At 38.2% G+C, this 24921-nt stretch overlaps 1 protein-coding gene across 2 annotated transcripts; it reads right to left on the bottom strand.

Annotated features, from left to right (window-relative positions):
• Positions 1–2346: 2346 nt before the first annotated feature.
• On the bottom strand, positions 2347–24921 carry ddc (dopa decarboxylase). 2 transcript variants are annotated; one of them, XM_086156055.1, is made up of 14 exons: positions 24879–24921; positions 19819–20026; positions 18254–18367; positions 18032–18151; positions 15167–15301; positions 14558–14701; positions 13654–13720; positions 13271–13365; positions 12053–12120; positions 9530–9606; positions 8261–8280; positions 7951–8049; positions 4800–4901; positions 2347–4509 (listed from the first exon to the last, which is right to left on the bottom strand). In XM_086156055.1, the coding sequence occupies exons 2-14, from the start codon at positions 20017–20019 to the stop codon at positions 4309–4311; spliced, it is 1443 nt and encodes a 480-aa protein (XP_086012181.1). In that variant the 5' UTR covers positions 20020–20026; positions 24879–24921; the 3' UTR covers positions 2347–4308. The 2 variants fall into 2 exon arrangements, with proteins under 2 accessions (XP_086012181.1, XP_086012180.1); XM_086156054.1 differs by lacking the exon at positions 24879–24921 and adding an exon at positions 24044–24145.

Here is a 24921-nt window from a genome sequence, read left to right as displayed (position 1 = left end):
GTTGATCGGCAGGAACGAGGTCTGAGGGGGTTGTCATTGCAATTGCTATTTGTCGTTCTTTTAGGGATTCCCTGGACTGGAATGTGAAAATGTTGAACTGAGGCCCGTGTGGAAGTTCCCTGCTACTGGTTCTGGTGCTAAATCTTTCCTTGTTGTTTGGAGGGTGCAGATGGGCCTGGTACATGTGTACAAATCCATCTTGGTGTTGATACCAGTACGGCGTTACACATTTGTGAAAGGTCTTGTCTGAGGTCTGTTTAGAGATGTTTTTTTCAGTTTTGACAAAGATGACTTCTTTGACTCCTCTCTCAACCCATCTGTCTTCTCTGGCCTCAATTGTTGTCTTCAAAGGAATGACCCTTGTCCTTCAGGTGTAGGTGGACCACGGAGTCCTGTCCTGAAGTGGCAGCTCTCCTGTGTTGGGCCCGTTTGTGCAGAGGTTGTTTGGTCTCTCCAATGTAGACATCACCAGCATACACCGCATTCTTGCCCCCCAAGGACAAAACACCCAGGCATAAAATCAAGAGTCTGCTGTCACCTGCACTGTGATGACGTCTACATTGGAGAGACCAAACAACCTCTGCACAAATGGATACCCCAACACAGGAGAGTCACCGCTTCGGGGCAGGACTCCCCTGTCCACCTACACCTGAAGGACACAGGTCGTTCCATTGTTATGGCCGGGTGTTTTAACCTTGGGGTGCACCGTTTTTTGTCTCAGGGTGTTGCGGAGTTTGAAATGTACCAATGTACTGTATGGTGTTTCTCCGAAACTCCATCGACATACGGTATGACGAGGTTCATGAACAAATGGAGGGGTATTCTTCTGAGTATAACTCACTGCTAGCAACACAAAAGCACATTCGTTCTTATCTAAAACCACCTGAGCACACCGACATAGCCCCGAACATGAACTTCCTCGTCACCGTAAAGTCCAGAACTATTTGCGAACACTACATTGCCGCTGGCTAGCTTGGTTAGCTGTAGCATTTGGTGAAATAGGAAGTCACTGAAGTGTCCAGGGAGGCAACCCTGGCACCCAGTGGCAGCTGCTGAGTGGTTCCGACAGAGAGGTCCTACTGGTTTGGGGGCGGCAGTAGCCCAAGTTCTGCTTCTCCTCAGCAGATGGTCTACGCCACATCCAAAAGTCTCTCAAGGATGGTTCAAGGACCTCCCTAGTGGCTTGAGAGCTTAGAGGACTGTCCCTTCTGCCCGAGGGCGTTGTAGGCCTAAATCTGGCTGCATGTTTGAGGTGGGCAAGTCGTGAATGATCTGTTCAAAACTCGAAAGTAATTTCAATGACTCATGAGTCGCGATTCCTTATCTGTATTAACTTGTTCGCTCATCCCTGTATCTGCTAGCTAGCTAGCTAACTAGTTAGCAACTGCAAATCAAAGACTTGAAAAAGAATCAAGTTTCCCATCAACCAGTGCCCGACTCAAAGTCCGTTCCACTTTATTATTTTAAATACACAGAAACACTTCCACCGAGAGTCCTAGTGATTTGGGAAACTGAAAATATATGTGGTAGTTCTTCTCCAGTGGCAGTTAGTTGGGAGCTACAGGCGAACACAAGGGGCACCTAAAATGTGTCTTGTTACACATCGACCAGGGGTGTGAAGCTTATTTTGGACGGTAAACAAAGTGGTTTGTGGTATTTTTGGCGCTCAACTTTTGTCACTTAATCCATGCGAGTAAAAGTCCTATCAAATTTCCACATCCAACTCCCATCAAAAAGAAATCCAAGTATCCATTTTTTGATCTACGGCGGACAGTAAACGAAACACTCATCACATAAATATGATAACGGTGTCTTCGGCTGTGCAGAGGCTTGGTTATATGTATCCGTCGGTGTCAGTGTCGACTTATTCTGGGATGAGGATCATTCAGGAACAACTGCAAGTTCACCAAAGGTTCTGTCAGCTTCCGGCAGCATGTCTAATGGTGACCTCTTGTGAACAAGATGCGCAACTGCAACTAAAATTATTTAAAAAAAAAAAAAAAAGTGTGTAAAAAAAAAAAAAAGTAAAAAAAAAAATACAAAAAATGAATGTACATGTGTCAGGCAGTCATAACAACACCTAGCCTCGAGATTAATCTTCTGTAATTTAAGATTTATTATGACTTTCCCAGTTTTTAAGTTTACTCTGAGTCACTTCGCTAAGTGATATTGGGTTCAGGAATGAAGAAAGAGAGGCCTTTAAGTGGCTATTCTCTAGATTTTTCTGTGAACGTCTCAGGAAAATCAAGGAAATTATTCGTCCTCCGTAAGTACGTGGGTATAAGCAATGGACTCGGGGGAAAAATGATTTAAATATTGATAGGAAAATAAGTCAACCGGACACTGTGCCAAATAAAACCATATTTTATTCATAGAGGTTATACAGGTCAAGTACACTACGGTCATAAAACAGAAACCTGTCATTGTTGTGTGTTTATGTGCCCCATCATTTCTGTTTACAGTTTAATCTGAGTGAAAGATGTTTCTGCCCTCTTCCCTTTGACATTTCCCGAGCCAGATGGGATAATTTACCAGATTATATAAATCTGCAGAGACAGCTTATGCGCATCCACTCTTCCACCATATGGTTGCCGGCATCAGCGGGTGACTGAGCTGGCCTTTTTTTTGTTGAACTTTTTACCTGGACCAGGATTTAACCTCTTATACTAAATCTTTATCTGTATTTATAGAATGCTGGCTCATTGTCCTGAGGGATCAGGGTGTTTAGAGAAGGCTGGAAAAGCATTGTATGTGTGTGTGTGTGTGTGTGTGTGTGTGTCATCTTTGATTTAGCACACTGCATGAGAGGGACAGCAATGCGTTTGGATGGCTTGCTTTGCCACTGGAAGATGATACATCCAACTACATCCAGTGATTCACAAGACCAACATATTGCTTTCAAACGACTGACAGGCTGATATTTAACTGCTCCTGTTGACTACAACTACGATTAGCTGTTTTCACTTTTGCAAGTTTAACCTTTCTAAAATTAATTTATACTTTATTTATCTCTTCTCTGCATTGAACCCATTACGGGGTTAAATATACATGACATGAATGTATTAATATAATGCATATAAATATTGTAATATTAAATATTAAACCTCTGATGAGATTGAAGAAATGAAAGGATTGAAACACTGTGCAGGGAAAGATTTATTTATTATGTTTATTTATGCTCCGTGCACAAAAATAGCCAAGTCAAAGAAGACCACACCCAGATTAATAGCCGCAACCTAATTTGACGCAATCTTCAACATCACCGAGTGGCAAACATTTATACGATGAGAAGTCGAAATATATGTATGAAATATACTCTAATCCAGTCCATTCAAGGTAGTCGTTTCAAGTATGCTCAGTACAGTAGCGCAACGGTTCACCGTCCAAGGGATCCGAAAGGAATGCTTCACACCTTGTTGTATAAGGCTAGTAGAAGATACATATTCTGCACATTAAATACAATACAATAATCATCATATTTTAGATCTCATCTAACTGTGTACTTCAAGACCATCGTCCTCCGCCAGTTACGGACAGGATAATCCGATGTGCGACGAAACACTGATTTTATATATATTTTCTATAAAAGGAAAATAAATAAGTCGTTGGTCCTTTCCAGCCAAAGTCACCCTGCTGTGATTATTATCAAACATTGCACGAGAGTTAACCTGGATACTGCAAGCAGAGTTTGAATTTTATTTTACCTCTCCACGCTCTTCCATAAACATAAAAATGTGAGTGCGCTCTCGCACATTTTGACAAATATTTTATATATTTTAGAAAAGCTTACTGAAAAGTAATATATACGCAGCAACATATGTGTGGACACACACTGACCACACCCTACGAAAAGCACACACACACACACACACAATGTGCCATACATTCTTTGCAGAAGTCAAAAAGAGTTTGACTTTAGCCCCCAAGCCTTACACGAGACACACAAGCTGCACGGAAAGCGTGGACAAAGTCTGCAGAGGGACAAGTGCCGCGTGTAGAGGAGAACAACAATCATAAAACAATTGGAATTAAAAGCCAAATGAGACGATGCAGAGCGAAGTGGCGAACAAAAAATGGGATATTTAACCCTAAATCATTGCATTTTTATGCACATCAAAGTGTAACCTGTTGAATTTCACATTGTTTCCACGCGTATCGGTTACTAATGACAGGAAGAAGCCCGATCGATGAGTTCCTACATCACTTTTCATCGCCTTTTTGACGATCCATATCTGCGACATTAACCTCAGAATACCCGGCCCTTAATGAGGCATCAAAGTGGATGGCAGGTTGGTCCCTGCTGGTTTGTCATTGAACACACTCCTGCAGGAGCTCAAAGGTCAGCTGCGTGATGTGCCGCCATGCCTGCTGGATGTGATGTGACTCCGTAATGCGGGAGCAGATGGCGAAACGCAGGACAAAGAGTCCAGACAGCTGACAAGGCACCAGGTGGATCTCTCTCTTCTTGGTTATCTTTTTCAGCAAGTTCTGGTTCAGCTCATTAGAGCCCTGCGACGAGGACACAAGGACGGAGAAATGCGTCGATTCCTTTCAACCGTCATAAACAACAATGTAATAATATCAATATCTCAACCTTATTATTTAACATGCAGGTACGAAGGACCAAACTGTACTCGATATGTATTCCAATTATGAAATATATTTTTAGTTTTCTCATTCCAAAAAAAAAAATTCTTGTTGCATCTTCTGTCTTAGTAACGGTGGGCAACTCTTTCCTTTTTTGCAGGTTTTATGTAGAATTTTAGAAATAGTATTTGTTTGCTGTTAAATGTTTTCACCTTGAGCCTGAAGCATACGAGACCCATGATGACGTTGGCACAGATCTCGAATCTCTTGTCTCCACGTACCAGACTCTCAAACTCCTTAGCCAAGCCTACTTGCTGTAAAAAGAGGAAAGATAAATGGATATTAAAAAAAAATAAAAAAAAAGAGACAAACATACAGTCTATAGGACTGGTATCAATATCAATGCAGTCATTTCAATGTTATCTTGATTTTACAATTTTTAATTTGTTGAATACTGTCAGGATCTGTTAAGTCTCCTTTTTTTAGTAACTTTTACTGTTTGTTTATCTTAATATTTTGCCTCTGTGTGTGTGTGTGTGTGTGTGTGTGTGTGCGTGTGTGTGCAAGTGTTACTTTCCGGCTGACGTTACTGTCACTAGATGGCAGTGGTGTATTATTGCACTGAAAAAAATGCATTCCGTAGACACATGAAAGGTTTTTGCTCAATTTTGCTTAATCAATAACTCGGCATCTTGAATCATTAAAATGGGAAAAGCATTGATTTACGACTTTGCTGCCTTTGAAAAATGTTTAAGTTGTTCAAAAATTTATCTTAAATGATCCTTGTCCAAGATGTGATGGAGACACGGACCCTGCATTGTGGATGATTCTTATAAACTTCCTATTATATGCATAATATTCATGTATAATATTCATAATCATGTATAATTATTCATTTGTTTTCTAAAATAAGTTGATGTTAGAAAGGCTGGAAAAGTAAACTAAAGCTCCAGCCAACACACTTTCATGTTATGCGAGATTTTTATTTGAATCACTGTTTTTTTTTTTTTTTTTTTTGCTTATCTATGTGTATATCTTATGTGTATATATTGACGTTTTCTTTTTGTATTTATTGGATTCAACAAATTGAAATATACCGATATAGACCCAAAAAAACAAACGTTTCAGCTAAAATACAGGGTTTCCCAAACTTTTCAGCCTGTTAAGGCGATTCATTACAGTAGTTGAATCAAGGCACGTCTTAATATCCAAAGACGAAACGAAACAGTTTAATACTTTGTACATTTTGTAACAGAAGTCCTTATTTCTACCTCGATCAATCCACAGGTCATAATTCCAGCACAATCTTTGTCCGATAACACAACCCCTTTCTGGAAACCCTGACTAAAATGTCGAAGCCGGTGATTCAGCATCACCCTGCTGTGCTTGGTTTCCATGCAAGGACCACAATGTCTGCTTTGCAACACATCGAATTCCGGTAAATCTGAAGGGACTCTTGACGCAATAACATCCTTTATTTCTTACTTAGACAAGGTTAAATAACTGGTCTATTTTTTTTTTTTATTCTACAACCCATGAATATGTGTTTGTACGACAAAACTGGTTAAGGTAATTTCCAGTTTTCTTATATCTATCTTGATTTATTTCGAGAAGATGCACAGCGCAATTTAGAATACAGTGTCACAGGTTGTGGCTGCAGGGACCTTCACCGGAACGGCGAGTGAAATCAGAAAAAAGGCAGATTTGATTGACGGGGGAGACTGGAGGGAGGAAGAGGATGGTGAGGAGGAGAGACAGGCGTACAGGGGCGATGCAGCGAGAAGAAAAAAACAAAGTGAAATGGGCGAGCATGGACGGGAGGCGGGGGTGCAGGGTAGGAAAATGTTGCTATAAAAAGCTGATGCAGACCAGACATGTAAGACTGACAGGATATGCGGATGGAAACAGAGATGAGCAGGCAGACAGATTTAATGGTAAGGAGGATTAGGAGGGGTGAGGCCAGAACAGAGGGCTTTTAACAAGACCAGGCATATGCAATTTCCAGGGACGTTTTGGGGGATTTTATGAGAAGTAAATTGAAAAAGGGTGACATCAAAATGTGACATCACAATTGGATGTTGGTGCCGTCACAGTGAAAATGTGATGAGAACTGGTTACCAAAACCATGTTCTCCATGTTTTTTTATTTCAAAAGGGAAACGTTGTTTGAGGGAAAAAAAACAGTGAATTAGTTTAGCTTTTCAAGAATTCAAGTTAAAAATATTATCAATAAATTCATGATGACAATATAACAAATTACAGAAGGTTAAATCGTTGAGCCTGTTTAACTTGAGGTAAGGGTGAGTAGCCAATGATATCTGAATTACTTAATATATAATATTATTATATGGAAGTGATAATATATGATAATACAATTTCCCCCAAAAAGTAAGGTCACTGGATACGCTGTAAATTCATTATAGCAACATTAATATAACAATCAGAAATATCTATATCTATATTTAAAAGAAAATGTATATTTATGTGTGTCTATGTAAGTATATATATATGTATATGAAAATGTTCGTATATACATATATATGTGAGAGTGTGTGTTTATATGTATGTATTTATTTACATATTTACATATGTATACATTTACAAATCTATATGTGTGGTTGTGCTTGTGTGTGTGTATATATATATATAAGTACATGTATATATAAGACATATATATAGACATATACATGTATTTGTGTATGTGTGTATATGTGTGTATGTATGTATGTATGTATGTTTGTATATACATACATATGCACATACATGTATATGCATATAAATACATATACAAACATATATATAAATACATATAAACAAAAATATATACATATATGCATTTACATATATACGTATGTGGTTGAATATACATTATACATATATGTATGTATTTATAATATGTGTATATACATAAACATATACGTACATTTAAATATATATATAAACATGTATATACAAATCTATATACGTTTGCATATATCTGTGTGTGTGTTTGTATATATGTATATCTACATGTGTATGTATCTGTATCCATATATGTGTGTGTGGTTGTATGCATATATATACATTTCTTTGTTGATTTATACATATATATATTTATATATATATATCTATATTTATATTTGTGTGTGTATATATATATATATACGTACACATATACATATTTATATACATATATACTGTGCCCATAGATAGATAGATAGATAGATAGATAGATAGATAGATAGATAGATAGATAGATAGATAGATAGATAGATAGATAGATAGATAGATAGATAGGATAGAATCTTTTCATGCATAGTTTCTTGGAAACACCCCTCTTTATAGGCTGCCTGTGTTTGGTCGAGTATTTCACGTAATTGCATACCTTGCGTATATGATCCTGGAGACCTTTGAGCCCATACATGCGGAAAACAAACCACAATTTTAATGAGCGAAATCTTCTTCCCAGGGGAATCTGCCAGTGCTGTGGAAGGTTAGACAAACAGGAGTTGACAACACAAACTAAAGAAAATGAAAAAAAAAAAAAAGAATAAAAGCCACAGAATAAACAATTAACCAGCAGCCAGTTGATAGAAAACATCAGGCAATAAATTCAGTTTAATTCAAAAACAGCTATACTGAAAAATATAATTGTAAAAATATTAATTGTAAAAAATTATTAAAAGGCTACTCACCCGGTAATCAGTAACCAGCCCTGTTTCAAGAAACACAGATAACAAAGCTTTAGGCAATGATTATTTAAATCACTTTCCTTGACCTGATAATCAAAACGGGGATATCTGAGATCAGTGACGGCTCTGAACCGAGTGTGTTGGTGGAATAATTAAAGTTATTCTGATTATATAAAATGTTGTTCTCTCTGTGACGCAGTTAAATTTTAGATGACGTTTCGTTGTCCAGGTGTTGCAGCCCTTGCGCTCCCTCTCTTCGCTTCTCACAGGATCACAATGCCATCAATCCGCTGGCTACTGACGGCTCATCTCAACATAATGGAGGCGGGTGTTAGCTGCCGCTAATAAGCACTAATTAGGTTGAGGGGTCTGAACGAAAGCTTTTGTAAGGTGCCTAAGTGTGGTGGGAGGTAGCCGGTTGTCTTTCTGCTCCTCGGCCTGTTTGTCAGACAAATTATAGTGCGGAGCCGAGTCCATCTGCGGTCGAGGAGTAAGCGCAAAACATCCAAAGAGCAGGTGCAAAAACCATTTAAATAATGTTACGATTCATCTGATATCTCCCCATTTGTATCCAAAGTAATGTTTACCCAAAGCTGACGTAGTCGATGTATTTCAGCAACACAAAAGTAGATACAAATCAAGACGCCCAACATAAGGATTACATCGAGAAACAATCCCGTTCAAGATTCAAATTGTTTATTGCCATATGTACAAGCCAGAAACGTGTTTCCTTGTGCGATGAAATTCTTATTTTTGATGCCAGATAGTTAGCGCTAATACGGCTCATGATATATTTATTATACAAATGCAGAGCGCGCTTACTTACAATTCGCACAATTCTGTACAGTAATTTTATTGATATATATACATAGATAAATACATATATACATATATATACACACATATGTACATACATTTTGTATATATTACTTTATTATTATTTTTTTTTATTATTTGATTTTTAATTTTATTATTATTTTATCATTTTTATTTTCTCCGGACACCTCACCTCACCTCACCTCACTTCTTTGGGTCTAAAAGTCAGGTTGTTCCTCGCAAACACAAATGCACGTGACTTGGCATATTTTCAAGGTTCAGTCAAGCTGGACTTTGTATTTACTATCATAATTTGACACCATGATTTGTTTTTTATACAGTAGAATTAGTTTGGAATTCTCTTTGACTTAAATATTTGTTGCTTTTAATCTCTATTATGACACTTTATTCCAAATCTGATCCATTTTATGAAACAATAACGATGGAAGACTCTACCTGACTCCTGGTTCTCATGTCTAAGATAAAGAGGTTCAATCTTGAAGGCTCCGATAATATCTGCTCTCTTCTTCACCCTGGTGAAATGAAAGGTGTTGAGAGGCCACACAAGTTAAATCTATTAGAGTCATATCATGCAAAATGTATTTTGTTGCAGTAAATGTCGGTAAACGAACAGTCAGGAATATGTTGAAAAAAAGGCCGGTTATACTGGAACGTATTTACCGTATTTTCCGTACTATAAGGCGCACTTAAAAGCCTTTCATTTTCTCAAAAACGACAGTGCGCCTTACAATCCAATGCGCCTTATATATGGATCAATATTGGTTAATTATGGTAGTCAGGGGGCGTCGCCAAAGTAGCACCGGTAAAAACGGTAAAGGGGAATTCCAGTCCCCAAACCACTCGTGGGTGAAGAAAGAGCCCAAAACGGCACCTTTCAAGAGACACGCTTACGATGCAGAGTTCAAACTCAAGGTGATCGGTGACGCAGTAGAACACGAGAATAGAGCAGAAGCGAGAGAATTCAACATTAACGGATAAATGGTGCGGAAGTGGAGGAAGCGACAAGATGACCTGCGCCAAGTAAAGAAAACCAAACAGAATTTCCGAGGAAACAAAACAAGATGCTTACAATTAGAGGACAAACTCAAACAGTGGGTTTTTGACGGGAGAGCAGCAAATAGAAGCGTCTCTACAGTCTCTATTCCAATGAAGGCAACAGCGCTAGCTAGCAACATTAACATCTATGAATTTAGAGGTGCTCCTTCTTGGCGCTTTCGTTTTATGAAAGATTTGAGCTGTGACAAATGGTGTTGGAAAAACATTGTTTTCAACGAAGGCGGCGCAAACGTTGTGAATGCACTAACTTGTTTTAGGGGTGAACGCAGTTGTCAGAACGTTGGTTTGTATTCTATTGATGAAGTTTGACTGACTTATCTGACTGTTTTGTTGACATTCCCTTTAGCGCAGCTCCATTTTGTGGAAGCATTAACACAACCCCAGCCACTACTGTAGCTTCTGTTATGTGCGCCTTATAATGCAGTGCGCCTTGTATATGAAAAAAGTTTTAAAATGGGCCATTCATTGAAGGTGCGCCCTATAATCCGATGCGCCTTATAGTTCGGAAAATACAGTATATATTTACCATGTTCATAGTTGAATAATAAACAGTACTCTTTTCTGATATACAGGATTGTCTCAGATAATTAGAATACTGTGATAAAGTTTTTTATCTTCTGTAATGAAATTACAAAAACAAAAATGTCATACATTCTGGATTCATTACAAGCTTTTTATTATTTAAATATTAATGATTATGGCTTACATCTTAAGAAAACTCAAAAATACTATCTCAAAATATTAGAATATTATGAAAAAGTCATTTTTGTTTTTTTTAATTGCATTACAGAAGATAAAGAACTTTATCGCCATATTCTAATTTTCTGAGACAGTCCTGAATTTTCTCTTTAAAATCCCTTTTACTCTAAAATTACCAGCAATCGCCTACTGAGTACAAAAAAAATAATTAAAAAAATATGTTACGATTAGCTAATACAAAATAACCAAATGAATATCAGCTTGTATAGCAACAATAACCAATCCTTCAGCATTATTTTCATTCAATTACTTTTCTTTGTAATTTGGATTGGATATAAGGTAAGATAGTAGTTGGGTTATTTTTTTTTTTTGTCTTCATCCAAACTCCCTGCCTCTCTCCGAAGATTTTCACACAACAGCTGCATTTCACAGTGATATAGTGGTGTATTATATTGTAATGCATAAAGTGTGCGTTATCTCAATAACACATATTAAGTCAGCAGGGTGCGACTCATCCACAAGTGATGGATCCTATTGAGTTTTAGACGCCTCAGTTTCCATCTTGTCAGCACGTCCTGTTAGTTTGCTGCTGATGGAAAGAACAGATGGAAGGCGCAGCTCTATTTTTACCGAGCAAATGACCGAGGTGTAGATGGACATCCGCTGCGTGACTTTCAGCTTTTGAATCCCCACCGCTAAGTAAACTGTTCTGTTGAATATTTTCTGATACATAGTGTAAACAGAAGGAATAGCTTTTTGTTACCATTTTACTGTACATCTGCACCCTACCACTCTGTAGCGGTGGGCGATTATTTTAGCTGGCGGGCCACATTTCTTATTTGATTTTTCTGCACGGGCCAACAAAGTATCACGTAAATTCTACAAAATGAAAATTACAATTGAAATATTTACATTTTTTGGCATTTTATTTTATTTTTAATAATCACATAAAAGAACCGACATTATTTCGTATGTGATTTGTATGTATTTCTTTGTATGTAATCATCCATACAAAATTAAACAAAAGGAAAAAATAAGGAGTTTCTAAATTCAGTATTGATTGAAATTACTTCTTAAAATATTTAAAGAAAATAGTTTGACGGGCCCGATAAAGCCGGATGTGTAAAATGCTCAGGTCTGCTCTATATTAACAATGTCATCTTCAAATGTGTCTTTAGGTAGCGGAGAATCAAGCAAACTCACCACATGGCTGAGCAGTCAAAATTGACCAAAAGCCATTTGTGTGGGTTGAAGTTGAAGGAATCTGCAAACTAGAAAATAGAGACGAGACAAAATTAGATTTAATCAATTCGCCACGCTAGAAAAATTAAAAAAAAAAAAAAAAAAAAACGCCGGTGTCTCAGGACTTCTGAGGTAGTTTGTAAGAGTTTTTAAAAATTTATAGATACAGTTAAATAAATATTTTTTTCAAAAAAAGATTTTAATTTCATTTGGCACGCACAAGAACGTTAAGATACAAAGCCTACAGAAAATAAGGCAGTTTTATGAAGATTAATTCAAAGTGACGCAAGCATTCTCTATCTGCACTCATCTTTTTGTTGGCTATCTTTTTCCAATATCCTTTTCTCTACCTCCACAAAAGCAATAATGCGCAAACGGAGACAATGTGAGACAGACTCCTGGCTGCTAGTTGCCATGATGACTGATTCAAAGAGGGCTGGTCGCCTGCTCACCCGTCACTCCTAGCAACCAACCCTTGAGCGCACTGCACTCTCATCCAAAAAGAATAGGGTAGCACTTTAATTCCACCTCATGATAGTTTAAAGTTAAAAGGACATATTATGAATTTGAAAAAAAAAAAAAAAAAAAAAGCATAGGACTTTTTTTTTTTTTTTTCCGTTCACGTCTCTCTCCTCCCACAGAAAACTGTTGTTTGAACTTGTGTGTCTAATAAACAGTGATATATAAAGGTCTAACACCGCCTCAGGAAATTACTCTGTCCTTATCTCTGCGCCTCTGCACAGCTTGGGGAGCAACAGCTGCCTCAACAGCCTCAAAAGGCAGATTGATGCCGACTGTTCAGCCTATTATTCACTCTTGCATGCTTCCTCCTTGACATTAACGTTAGCCCATTTTCAAACAGAGGCATTAAAAAAAAAAAAGCAGCTGGATATAATCGGCGTACGGTGACTATTTACTTTCGGAAATGTCGCAAGTGATTTTTCACGTGCAATTTAACAGGATCAGGTTGTCTTTCAGATGGAGAAAATGTTTACACGGAACAATTCTGAATTCAAATATTTAACTCCTCACTGTCAAATTTGCTGAAGGGATAGAATTTAGCATTAAATAGAATTTTTTTTTCATGACAACTATTTGGATATACTTATCATTAAATATTTACAAGGAAACTAAAAAAAATAATATTACAAAAAAAAATACATATAAATTAATACACACCTCAACACCATTCAGTAAAGGTCTGAATTCTGGACAGATAAATGCACTGCCTGCATATGCTGCGTCAATGTGCATCCACATATTTTCCTCTTTGCCTGAAACAGAAACACCAAAGGGAGATTTGGAGCATGAAAAAAAATGGTTATATGGTATAAAATGAAAAATTAATAACAATTTTAATTCCATATTGGATTTATTCCAAAAACCACTGACACACATGGGTTATTTAAGGGAGAAAGGGAGAGATCGACAGATGTAGTTACATTCACTACCTTCTGATATGTATTTACACTGAAACCTATCATATTTAATTTAACGTCATCAGAAATCATATTAAAACAGAAAACCATATCACGTGCACGCGGCCACATAGTTGTACTTACATATCGGCCCGAGCTCGGTGATGTGATCGAACGCGCACGAGGGGGTCGTTCCCAGGGTTGCGCAAAACTGAGAGATACAAACACATGCACAAAGTGAAAAAAAAAAAGAAGTTTACATTAAAAAATGTGTAAGTACTGTAACAATGAGAGCTAACAAACTGTCTTTCGGAGAAAAGAAAAGATGCCAATTTTTTTTAATTAAACATTTACATTAAAAATTGTGTAAGTACTGTAACAATGAGAGCTAACGAACTGTTTTTTCGTATAAAGAAAAGATGCCAATTTATTTTGAATTAAACATTTACATTAAAAAATGTGTAAGTACTGTAACAATGAGAGCTAACAAACTGTTTTTTTGTATAAAGAAAAGATGCCAATTTTTTTTAATTAAACATTTACATTAAAAAATGTGTAAGTACTGTAATAATGAGAGCTAACGAACTGTTTTTTCGTATAAAGAAAAGATGCCAATTTATTTTGAATTAAACATATACATTAAAAAATGTGTAAGTACTGTAACAAGGAGATGTAAAGACCTGCCTTTCGTATAAAGAAAAGATGCCAATTTATTTTGAATTAAACACGTGTAATTGTGGACGCGGCAGATCGAAAGCGAAATGACTCATGCGTCTTTTTATTTTATGATCGCTTTAGAAATGGGGATCCTCAACCAGATAACATAAATTAATTTACAAAAAGAACAATGTTAGCCTTTTACAAAAGCCTCGGGGTCGTTGCACAGCGGCGTCACGGGGCGGATAACATCTCGAAACCGAATTAGTGTTTCTGTAACCGGCTGCAAGATGTTACCGTAAAAAAACAAAACAAAAAAAAAAAAACAATCTGCCGGATGAAAATGATGAGTATGAGGTATTATGCTGTTTTTTAATAGATTCTTTCCTACGTAGAAAGGGATGAGTCCAGCTGCTTTGTCTTCTTCCACCATCTTCTTGAGCGTAAGCCCTCGAACGGCGTAACTGTCGTCCGTCGGGACTTTCTTCATCGCCACTCCTCCGATGAGACCGGCCCGCTCCACCGAGGAATGAGCCTGAGTCCGAGTCAAAAGTAAGCGGGCCGTAATCAGAAGGTCAAAAAGATTAAATTCCCAGATGATGTGAGGTGGGGAAAATTACAGTTCAACTAAACGGACAAGTCGCTATGGACATTTTCAATATAAATGTATTTTTTTCTTCTGCGTTATAAAGATTCACACCCTCATGATCTCGAGCCCATTTTGTGCAGAAACATCGACTGCTGTTCCTTTTGAAAGTCCATGGCCTTCAGGTGACTCTGTAACCCAATCAAAGAATCCAATCTGCCGTTTAACCCGATCAGCGCTACCTCCTTCCTAAGCGACCTACATTCTCACTCAATCAATGGAAAACTCTTTCGCCATTGCATTGACTATCTAGGTCACGCACTTAACTTCATATCTTGTTTAGTGGCCTGTGGCTTAAACATAAAGACGTACGAGGGACATTTCTTGAAAACGGAAATTCCGCTTTGCACCTACTTGGTCGGACGTGTACGCCACCAGCTTGGAGAGGATTTCCGTCTCGGTCTTCTCCGGGTGGACGTCCTGAACATGACGAATTGCTTTGCAGCGGGCAGCCAGCAGCGACATCAGGGTGGCTTCACTGGCCGTGCCCTGTTGGAGAATCGGTGCAGAATTTGGACATCGCTTATCAAAAGTGCTTGGTTTTTTCCATTTGTCTTGTTTTGGTTTTGAAATGTCCATCTCCTGGTTTAGTCATCATCGGCTTCTGCTGTTCGCCGCCATACGAGACGGGGATTGATGTTCGTCACCAATTGACCAAGTCGAGATGTACGCAAAAACCTTGCATCTCAGAATACAAGTAAAAAAAATTGTGTGTTTTCCGATTATTGAAGTATTGAAGCTACGTCGTGATTTTACAGAATGTTGGAAAGAATGCCAAAATCTTGCACTCAAATTTCACCGTTTTTCACAAAGAGTTTCCTATTTGTACATCCTGTCGCTTTTGTTTAGAGTAGAAATGATGAAATAAAAATCTGCAAAATTGAAAAATAAAAATAAAAAGTTTGACGTAGACGCGCACACATGCTTCGGGGAACCGAAAAGGTGCATGTTTACCAGCAGGGGGTGCGATAGTCAAGCTGAAAGTGTTTAGGCGTGCACACGTTAACATTCACAAATCTTGAATTTCCATGTTTAAAGTGAGACCTTTAATACTCATTTTGTTGCTAACATATAAAAAGGCGGTCATGCAAACGCCATCTTCTGAGCCGGATTTGGCTATTTTGGAAATTTTGAACAAGTCACAACTGGGGATGGGTTTGAAAAGGGTCGTTTGAATGTGTTGCAATTTTAAAACAGCGATATAGAAGATGGCGTTTGCATGACCGCCTTTTTATATGTTAGCAACAAAATATCAACATAAAAAGTATTAAAGAAGCTAGCATGGTATGGTTTGGTTGTTTACCATATAGCCCACATATTTGGGACTAATCAGGCGCTCGCTGACACTCAAAGCAGGATTTGAATCCTGGAAAAATCACATGAATAAGATAATTGATAAATTATGAATATTAAAAAATATGATAATATGATAATTAAAAAATATTAAATCTAGTGTGACTTGTCAAATTCGATCTCCTTTTGAAAAAGAAAGCTTTTTTTTATTTATGTATGTATTTATTAACATTTCATGACAGTCATGTACAATAAATGTTTGCTTAAAATAATAAAGACACACAAATGTCAGAGCGCTGGGTAACTGGATTACTATATTTCAAAAAAGATGTGCTGAAATGTCCAATATTTAACCAAATAGAATATAATTTGCCAAATGGCTGCAGAGGGAAAGGACACTGAAGAATTCAGGAACCGCACCAAAACCAAAATTATACAACAGGATGTCTCTGTCTACCGTCAGTACTTTCCCCCATGGTGTGTGTGTGTGTGTGTGTGTGTGTGTGTGTGTGTGTGTGCACGTAGCCTCCAGGCTTAGTAAGGTTTCCAATGTGTTAGCTGTTGCTTGAAGTGCTTATGGGACTGTCTCCGAAATTAGAATATTGTGATAAAGTTCTTTATCTTCTGTAATGCAATTAAAAAAACAAAAATTACTTTTTCATGATATTCTTATATTTTGAGATAGGATTTTTTGAGTTTTCTTAAGATACAAGCCATAATCAGCAATATTTAAATAATAAAAGGCTTGCAATATTTCAGTTGATTTGTAATGAATCCAGAATGTACAACATTTTTGTTTTTTAATTGCATTACAGAAGATAAAGAACTTTATCACAATATTCTAATTTTCTGAGACAGCCCTGTATTCCCTGCAGTTCATGAATGAGATGCCTTTTTAATGTAAATAAAGCAGCAATACATAAATATTATGCACTTAGAAAAAAAAAAAAACTCGAGTGCGGATGTAAAAAGTTGCTTTTTGCTGAGCGTATCGAATCTATAAATTGGGATTTTTTTTTTAGTATTGTAAGCACGGGCCAATTGTTGGAATATTTCAGATGAATGTAAGCGTTGCTTTAAAATAAAACAAAACCCAATTTCCATCCTTCACATCTGGTTTCTGATAAAAAGGTTAGCAATTTGGAGTCACAACACTCATTAACTCTGCAGCAGTGTGAGCAGTGCGGAGGCCCATTTGTTGCCATAGCGAGCCGGTAAGCTGCACTTAAAAACGGAGAATGGCAAGGTGGAAAACAACAAAAAAAAAAAAACATGATGAATGAAAGTAGCGCGCAGAAAAACACACTCACAACCAGATGGTCGTGATAGAAAAGGACAAAATTGATCCGTCATCAGAGTGCGCCGTCATGCTCCGCTACTCATCGCTAACACACTTACAGACATGTTGCGCCTGCAAAGCGTCCCTGTCACGGGAAAACCAAACTAATGCTTAGCCTTTCGCCACACGAAACCATTCATGCACCGTGTTCATCATCTCTCTCTGCCTGTTGATGACATATAAAAAGCCAATTTCCTGCCAATTTTCAGCCGGTGTGAACAAAAGAGGGAAAGGACAAATCAATGGGCGACAAATCAGCGATGAATGTTTTCGGGGTTGCGAGGAATCTGTCAATATGTTTGCGGCGGCCTCGCGAATAAATTTGGGAAATAAAAGAGCGACAGATTGATGTGGATTATAAAAAGTCACATAAGTCTTTTTTTTAATCATTTTTTTATGAAGAATACATTTCATCTCCTGAGCTAGATTTGAAACCAAGATCGTGTTTGCTATATGAGCATGTGATGACTGGCGCGGCTCCTCGATCGGCATTAGAATATTCGTTCGCTGAAAGCAGCCATCTGGTAAACGTAACAGAATGAATACACGTGGGTACAAATGTCAGGTCAAATGATTTTTAAAAGTACCTGGATGACGCCTCCTCCATGGCCTGCTGTTCCAGCTATAAAACACTCAGGCAGTTGGAGCATCTTCCCCAACCAGTCTAACATCACTGTTTCCAGCTCCGTACAGGCTGGGCTGGCGGCCTGAAAACACACATTAGAAACATTTAAACAGATGTCCCACATTTTAATTAAAATGCAAAGTAAAGATACACAAAGAAAAATTGCCCCGGGTAAATGTTTTACCCAAGAGAATCCGATGCAGCCGATGGCTCCGCACAGCATGTCGGCCAGCATCGCAGGGAAGGATGAAGCAGCAGGAAAGTAGGCATAGAAGTAAGGGCTGTGCCAGTGGGTGACCTCCAATGAAACAAAACATGGAATTACTTAATTTTGAAAAAAAAAAAAAAAAAAAAAAAAAAAAAAAAACACACTTTGCTCTTCAAGATAAAATAATAATAATAATAATAATAATAATAATAATAATAATAAAATAAATAAATAGAAATAAATAATAATAATAATTTATCAAAATTTTTATTCTAGAGCAGGGGTGGGAAAACTTTTTGGTTAAGGGGCCACATTGACTTAAAATTTGACAGACGGGCCGGGTCAGCATGAGATACGATACGTATGAAAAAAAGACAAAAAAAGAAAAAGCATTTGTAAACGGTACATATCAGACTACTATCAGGTACTATCTGAATTTCCTTGAAAATAAAACTAGCTTGGTTTTGAAGGCTCTGGCTCTCGTTTGCTGGCATTTCATGGACAAACCAGTTTTTCTCTCAATAATTAGAATATTGTGATGAAGTTCTTTATCTTCTGTAATGCAATTACAAAAACAAAAATGTCATACATTCTGGATTCATTACAAATCAACTGAAATATTGCAAGCCTTTTATTGTTTTGATATTGCTGGTTATGGCTTATATCTTAAGAAAACTCAAAAATCCTATCTCAAAATACTAGAATATCATGAAAAAATATTTTTTGTTTTTTTAATTGCATTACAGAAGATAAAGAACTTTATCACAATATTCTAATTTTCTGAGACAGTCCTGTATGCAGTTAATAATATAGTTTTTAATGTATTTATACTCAGTGTGAAACCAGGGGGTGTTTAGATGAACGCACAATGGATATCCCTCCAGAAATGGTAAAAGACAAACACGAAGCTCTTGCTCAAGCTTTACAAGCTTTTTTTGTTTTTGCCACATTTTTGTTTTTTTTTCTGATTTAGTTACGAGTTCAGCAACAAGGTAGCTAGCTTTGAGTCTCTCTCCTTTACCTTTGTGCTTTTTCAAGTAGCCCCAAATACGAAATAATCCCCTGTTTGAGCTCCCACATTCATGATCCAATCATTCAATCGTTCACGTCAAGTATGAATTTTGAACCGATCTTTGACGGGCCGGATTAAAAAGGCCGGCGGGCCGGATGTGGCCCGCGGGCCGCAGTTTGCCCACTCCTGTTCTAGAGCCAACTAAAATGTTATCGGGTTATAGTAAAAGAGTAAAATGTCTATCAAGGTCACTGACACAGAGACGATAAAAACTGCCCTGGCTTTGGAATATTAGATAAAGCAAATGAAAATAAATTTTCAGTACACAAAGGCGAGAATCAGAGATCTTATTTCAACAAACAAAAATGCTCCAGATATCGTGTGAGTTCGTAGTTCACGACGGAAAAGGTGTTGTTTCCAATGTTATTATCCCCACTGATGCGGGAGATGGATTTTAAAGTATTTTCCTTATGGTTATGTTATTGCACTGTGAGTCAACAAATTCAAGAATTTGTAAGCTCAAGCTCACCCCTGGCATTATAACCCTCTCCACATCTTTCATGATGTCCTCATAAGTCTCCGGTTCCAGCGGGGCCTCGGGGGGGATCAGGGAGCGAAGGTACCCCGGTTCCACATCTGGATAAACCGGTCGCTTCTCCATGTTCTCAAAATAGTCCGCCACATAGTCCACCATCTCCCTCCCTCTTCGCCGAAACTCTTTCGCATCCATGGTACGGCTGAAAGACAGCGATGGAACGTGAATCATTATTTGTTTGTCTATGGTCGGCAAAACTGCTTTCAAAGATTTTTTTTAAGCCGACCTTGTTGGCCTTAAAGTAACAGCAAGGTTACTTTGTTGATCTGCTACTTTCTTTCTTTCTTGGCTTGTTTGCAAAGCAAAAACCGATCGCGCTTCACGCCAGATGAAGCAACGGCAAATAAGGCCACTGACTACCGCAATCATGCATTTGAATAATTGAGTTTAGCGAGGCCGTAAGCCAAGATAGGCCGATTGCAATTGGCATACTGCACTGACGACTGCTGCTTGCCCCACAGAGACGGGTTCTGGTGGTTGAGGGACCAGCGGCTGATCCCCATCTCTTGATTGAAATGTAGAGTCTGCATCGGGGATTTGGGATAAAGACCTGAGCCCACAAGCACCCAAGCAGACTAGGACCGTCGCCGCTGAAGGAATGAAGGACAACTACCAGGCAATAAAATAGCAACAGAACGCTCCTGCTTGTAAATATTGCGACCCAAAAGCTGGCTATCTCGTTCCCCTCTGTGATCCTACTTTTGAGAACTCTTTCAAACCCAGCGGGGATTTAAATGCAACTGAGACGCAGATAAATGACGACAAAACTTCAGGAACTGATGTGTCTCGTTGGAGAAGATGGCTGATACGAACGCCGAGGGGTCTAAAGATACATCTCTATATGAGCTTGATTTTAGAAGCGAAAAGAGGATAAGGATGGCCCTTGAGAGAAAAAAAAAAGGTACCTCCGTGCGCAGTACATGTGTCATGAACCTGCTGATATAATGCAGCCACCATTAAAGAGCACTGTCCTAGGTGTGCAGTTTAATGGTGGTACCATCATCATAGGATGACAAGGGAGTTGTGCTGGGGAGAGGCGACGTTCACGCTATAATATATTAAACTCTGATTGAACAAATCAAGACATGAATTAGTCAATTATTTTCTTATTACTTATTTGGCAAGAACAAGGTCTGAATGGAAGAATAAACACTTCTTCTGCTTTGTCGATGTTGTTTGTGTTAACGCCTGAGATCTTAAATTGGACTCTTGTGTTCATGAGAGGTTTTTAAAAACAAGACGTCGTTCCCGGGCGGCACGAGTGATGACAAAGAGCTGGCACAGAACTGGTTGAATTCACAGAGAGATCCTCGGAGATCTCCAGAAAATTGTTTACAGGATTCAGAAAAGGCCGAATAGAGTAAACAAGGAGTAGCTGTGCACGGAAAAGCAGTAGGAACTACTTCTTTCCATTTTTATCCCAGAAAATGTGCATGCGGGGTTTGTGTTTATTTGCCAGGATAAGCCTTGAAGATTAGGCAAGTTTATTAACTGGATAAAAAGTATGATGACTTAATGATCCAGGGTGAACTTGCTGGATTACTCAGCTTTGGCAAGGGCAGTCCTCCTGGCACTGGGTTGCAGAGTTTGACATGGTTAAGTGCCCAGAACCACATGCTGAGCCAGCTCATTATCCCAAGATTTTCTTTTTTTTGACAGTTCCAGACTTGGAGAGAATCAATACAGTGAGGGAAGACGTGGAGGACCAAATTGGCAAAATTTTTGAGGGGAATTGACTTTACATTAATTCTCCACCTGCTGGTGAGACCCATCCAACAATAATGGTAAAAGAGACAATTAAAAAATAGCAAAAGACGTCCGCAAATAAATAGACAGCAGAACGAACAACAACACGGATAAGAAAAATAACAGCGAGGGCGAGAATAGACGACCAAAACGACAACAAGGATGCAGCTAAAGGTACGGAAGGTGGTTTGCAGAAAAGAAAGCAGAGTCAAGTTGCTCCTCAAACCTCAAACCGGAGCCCAGACTCACAGTGACGGTGGAATTGGTTGCAATGAGGGGTGAAATGCAGTGTCACAGCTCCCTGATGGGGATGTCAATCCTCTAAAAGCCTTTTTACGTTACAAAGCAGAGCAACAAATTGTTGACGGTGCGGAAGGACAAATCTATTATTACCTGTGGTTCAGTCAAGTCCCTCCAACCTTTCCAGGTGTTATGGATAAATATCTGCGCCCGATGCGGGGAGATTTTGTCAACTTATACCTCATCACAATTTATATCATCTGTTTTACTTCAGAATCAGATCGGTCAAGAAGTTTAATTGCATTTTTTTTTCCCCCGTGTCACACAGTAAATCCCTTCATTGCTAATTATCATGTAGCTCACCTTTTATCGATTCTGTGGTCAGAATGCAAAATAATTTGCATTCAGTCTCACCCGACAATCATGAGTTAACACAATATTCAGAACCCGGGTCACACCGGGGGATGCAAAGCCTCTGAGTGCTAATGAATGACAAAGCTAGAGCCAGTATTCTGCAGCACAGAACAAACCACACTTAAAATAAAGGGATATCAACTGCTTTTCAGCCTGTCCGAATCAGAATCAGCAAAAAACTTTATTATTTGTCCCCGAGAGGCAATTGGGGGGCACATGGGGGAGCAGCATCAAATTGCACATAAAATAATAACATGTAATAAATTAGATAATAATAATAATAATAATAATAATAATAATAATAATAATAAATAAAAACAAATATAACAATGATAATAATAATAATAATAATAATAATAATAATAATAATAATAAATAAAAACAAATATAACAATGATAATAATAATAATAATAATAATAATAATAACAATAATTATAATAATAATAATAAATAAATAAAAACAGATATAATAATAATAATAATAATAATAATAACCCCACGAGAGGCAGGGCGCACCCTGGACCATCTACTAATATCAGCCACCAGAACCATGAACTGAAAAGATTCATATTTGAATGAACATTCATATTTGGAGAGAACGTAGGCTTGGATTTACTTACTACATACATTGGTGCGATAGACGGAAGCCAGAAAATTGAGATAGAGAACACACACACACACACACACACACACACACACACACACACACACACACACACACACACACACCTGGCACAGTGAGAACAAGTAAATCTTAATGCTGGACAGCTCTGAGATTTGAACCATAAAACAGATGCACAAATCAGTGAATACCCAGAATTATTTATTGTAGCCTATCAACTCAACTTTTCTTGTGAGTAAAGATTGATTTAACCCCATTTTTTCTTTCCTACCATAATAACAAATAAATGACCACGGAGGATGTTGTTGAAACCCCTCAACGCTTGATTTTCGCTCACGATTTCTGTCAATTCGACTTTAAAATCGAGTAACTGCCGCGCACCTAATATCAACCCTTGTGTCACACAGCCACATCTCTTTGGACCATTAAAATTAGTTATAAGTAATAAAAAAGAAGGGCGTCCGATTGAGAACCAGTGGCACGAGTACACCTACATTCTTCATTCAGGAGAAAGTCTACACTTGATCTTAACTTTGAATCAATTCCTTAAACGGATGTTTCATGTCATGTAAAATGATCCTATATCACATATTGAGGAATACACTTACTCTTTCATACAAACGGTGTTTTGCAGGTATCGGCAAGCACATACAGGAGGAAACAAACACGCAGTACTAAAACCAAAACCTTCTTTTTCCAAACACCCACCTTCGCAGCAACAATGCAGCTGTTGCACCACAGTTCGCTTATCAGCACATTACAAGTCCAATGCAGATAGCATTTTGTCCTTTTTTTTTTATTGGGATATACAGGTACAAAATGAAAAAAAAAAAAAAAAAACTCAATTTTTGCCCAATCAAGGATATCTTCTGATGAAATCATTTATTCCTAAAACAGTTCCAAGAACCCGGAGACCCGTTCAAAAACCGACAACAGAGTGTCAAGCACGTACGCTGATACCAATCAATACAACGCTTGTTATGTATTTATTGCCTCGTGCACGACACCACAGCCTTGTCATTCAACATTTGCACACCCTTTCTCCTCTGTGTGAGCCATTATCCTTATCCTCATTTGAAATAGGATTAGACCTAGAGTGTGTGTGTGTGTGTGTTTATGTGTGCTTGTATACTCACATGTTAAGGTGAGACCTCCCCGAGCAGTATACGTGCAAATGGATCCTTTGCTCGTCTTTATCATTCACAAATGGACCAACAGACCGGCACGTGGTGAGTGTGTTTGTGTGTGTAACCAGGACAAGAGACATTTGCTCCTTTTATCTTGCCACTATCCACCCCCTCCCCGCCAACCTCCGACAGGCCGGCCAATGGCAGCGGTGCTCATGGATAATGCTAGAAAGGTTGAATCACAATGAGATTCTCAAGTAATAACCACGTCACCTCTGCATTTAATGTGCGCAAGTACGTTATCCTCCAGCGGAGTATGTGCGCACGGAACTTGAAGAAATGACAAAATGAATAATAATCATTTAAAGAGCAGATTTTTTTTTTTTTTTTTTTTTTTTTTTTGGGGGGGGGGGGAGTTTTGATGGCAGCCAGTATTTAGATAAAATAAATAGGCAAATGGAGTAAAAAAAAAAAAATGACAGTCATTTCCTTTGCAATCGGGAAGAATTTCAATAAAGTCAACAAAGCGGTTTCGGGATAAGAACGGTTACAACATTCACATCGCTGTTCAACAATCGGCTGATTTAGTATGATTCAGGAGTGTGAGCCCAGACTGGGACGGGTTAGGTGGGGGAACTGCCTGCACATTGCACCATTTCAAGTGGACTTAAGAAAATGCTTTTCAAATTGCAAACTGTGGTTGTGTGAGGTCATCCTTGAGAACAATTTGTGCGGTGAACACATATTGGTTTGTCAGAAAGGTTACAGAAATGTGCACTTTCCATTCATTGACAGGCAGCGGTACAGAGATGCTCTCCACAGGAAAGGTCAGAGGAGACTGTACCTGCTGAGGTCTTTTGCAGTGCAAGAGGTTCTCCTCAGGACCT

The sequence above is a fragment of the Fistularia commersonii genome, chromosome 11, assembly GCF_037954325.1.
Source record: "Fistularia commersonii isolate RoL2024-O1a breed Wild chromosome 11, RoL_Fcom_v1.0, whole genome shotgun sequence".
In the NCBI taxonomy this organism is placed as follows: Eukaryota; Metazoa; Chordata; class Actinopteri; order Syngnathiformes; family Fistulariidae; genus Fistularia; species Fistularia commersonii.
This window is presented reverse-complemented; position numbering and strand designations above follow the sequence as displayed.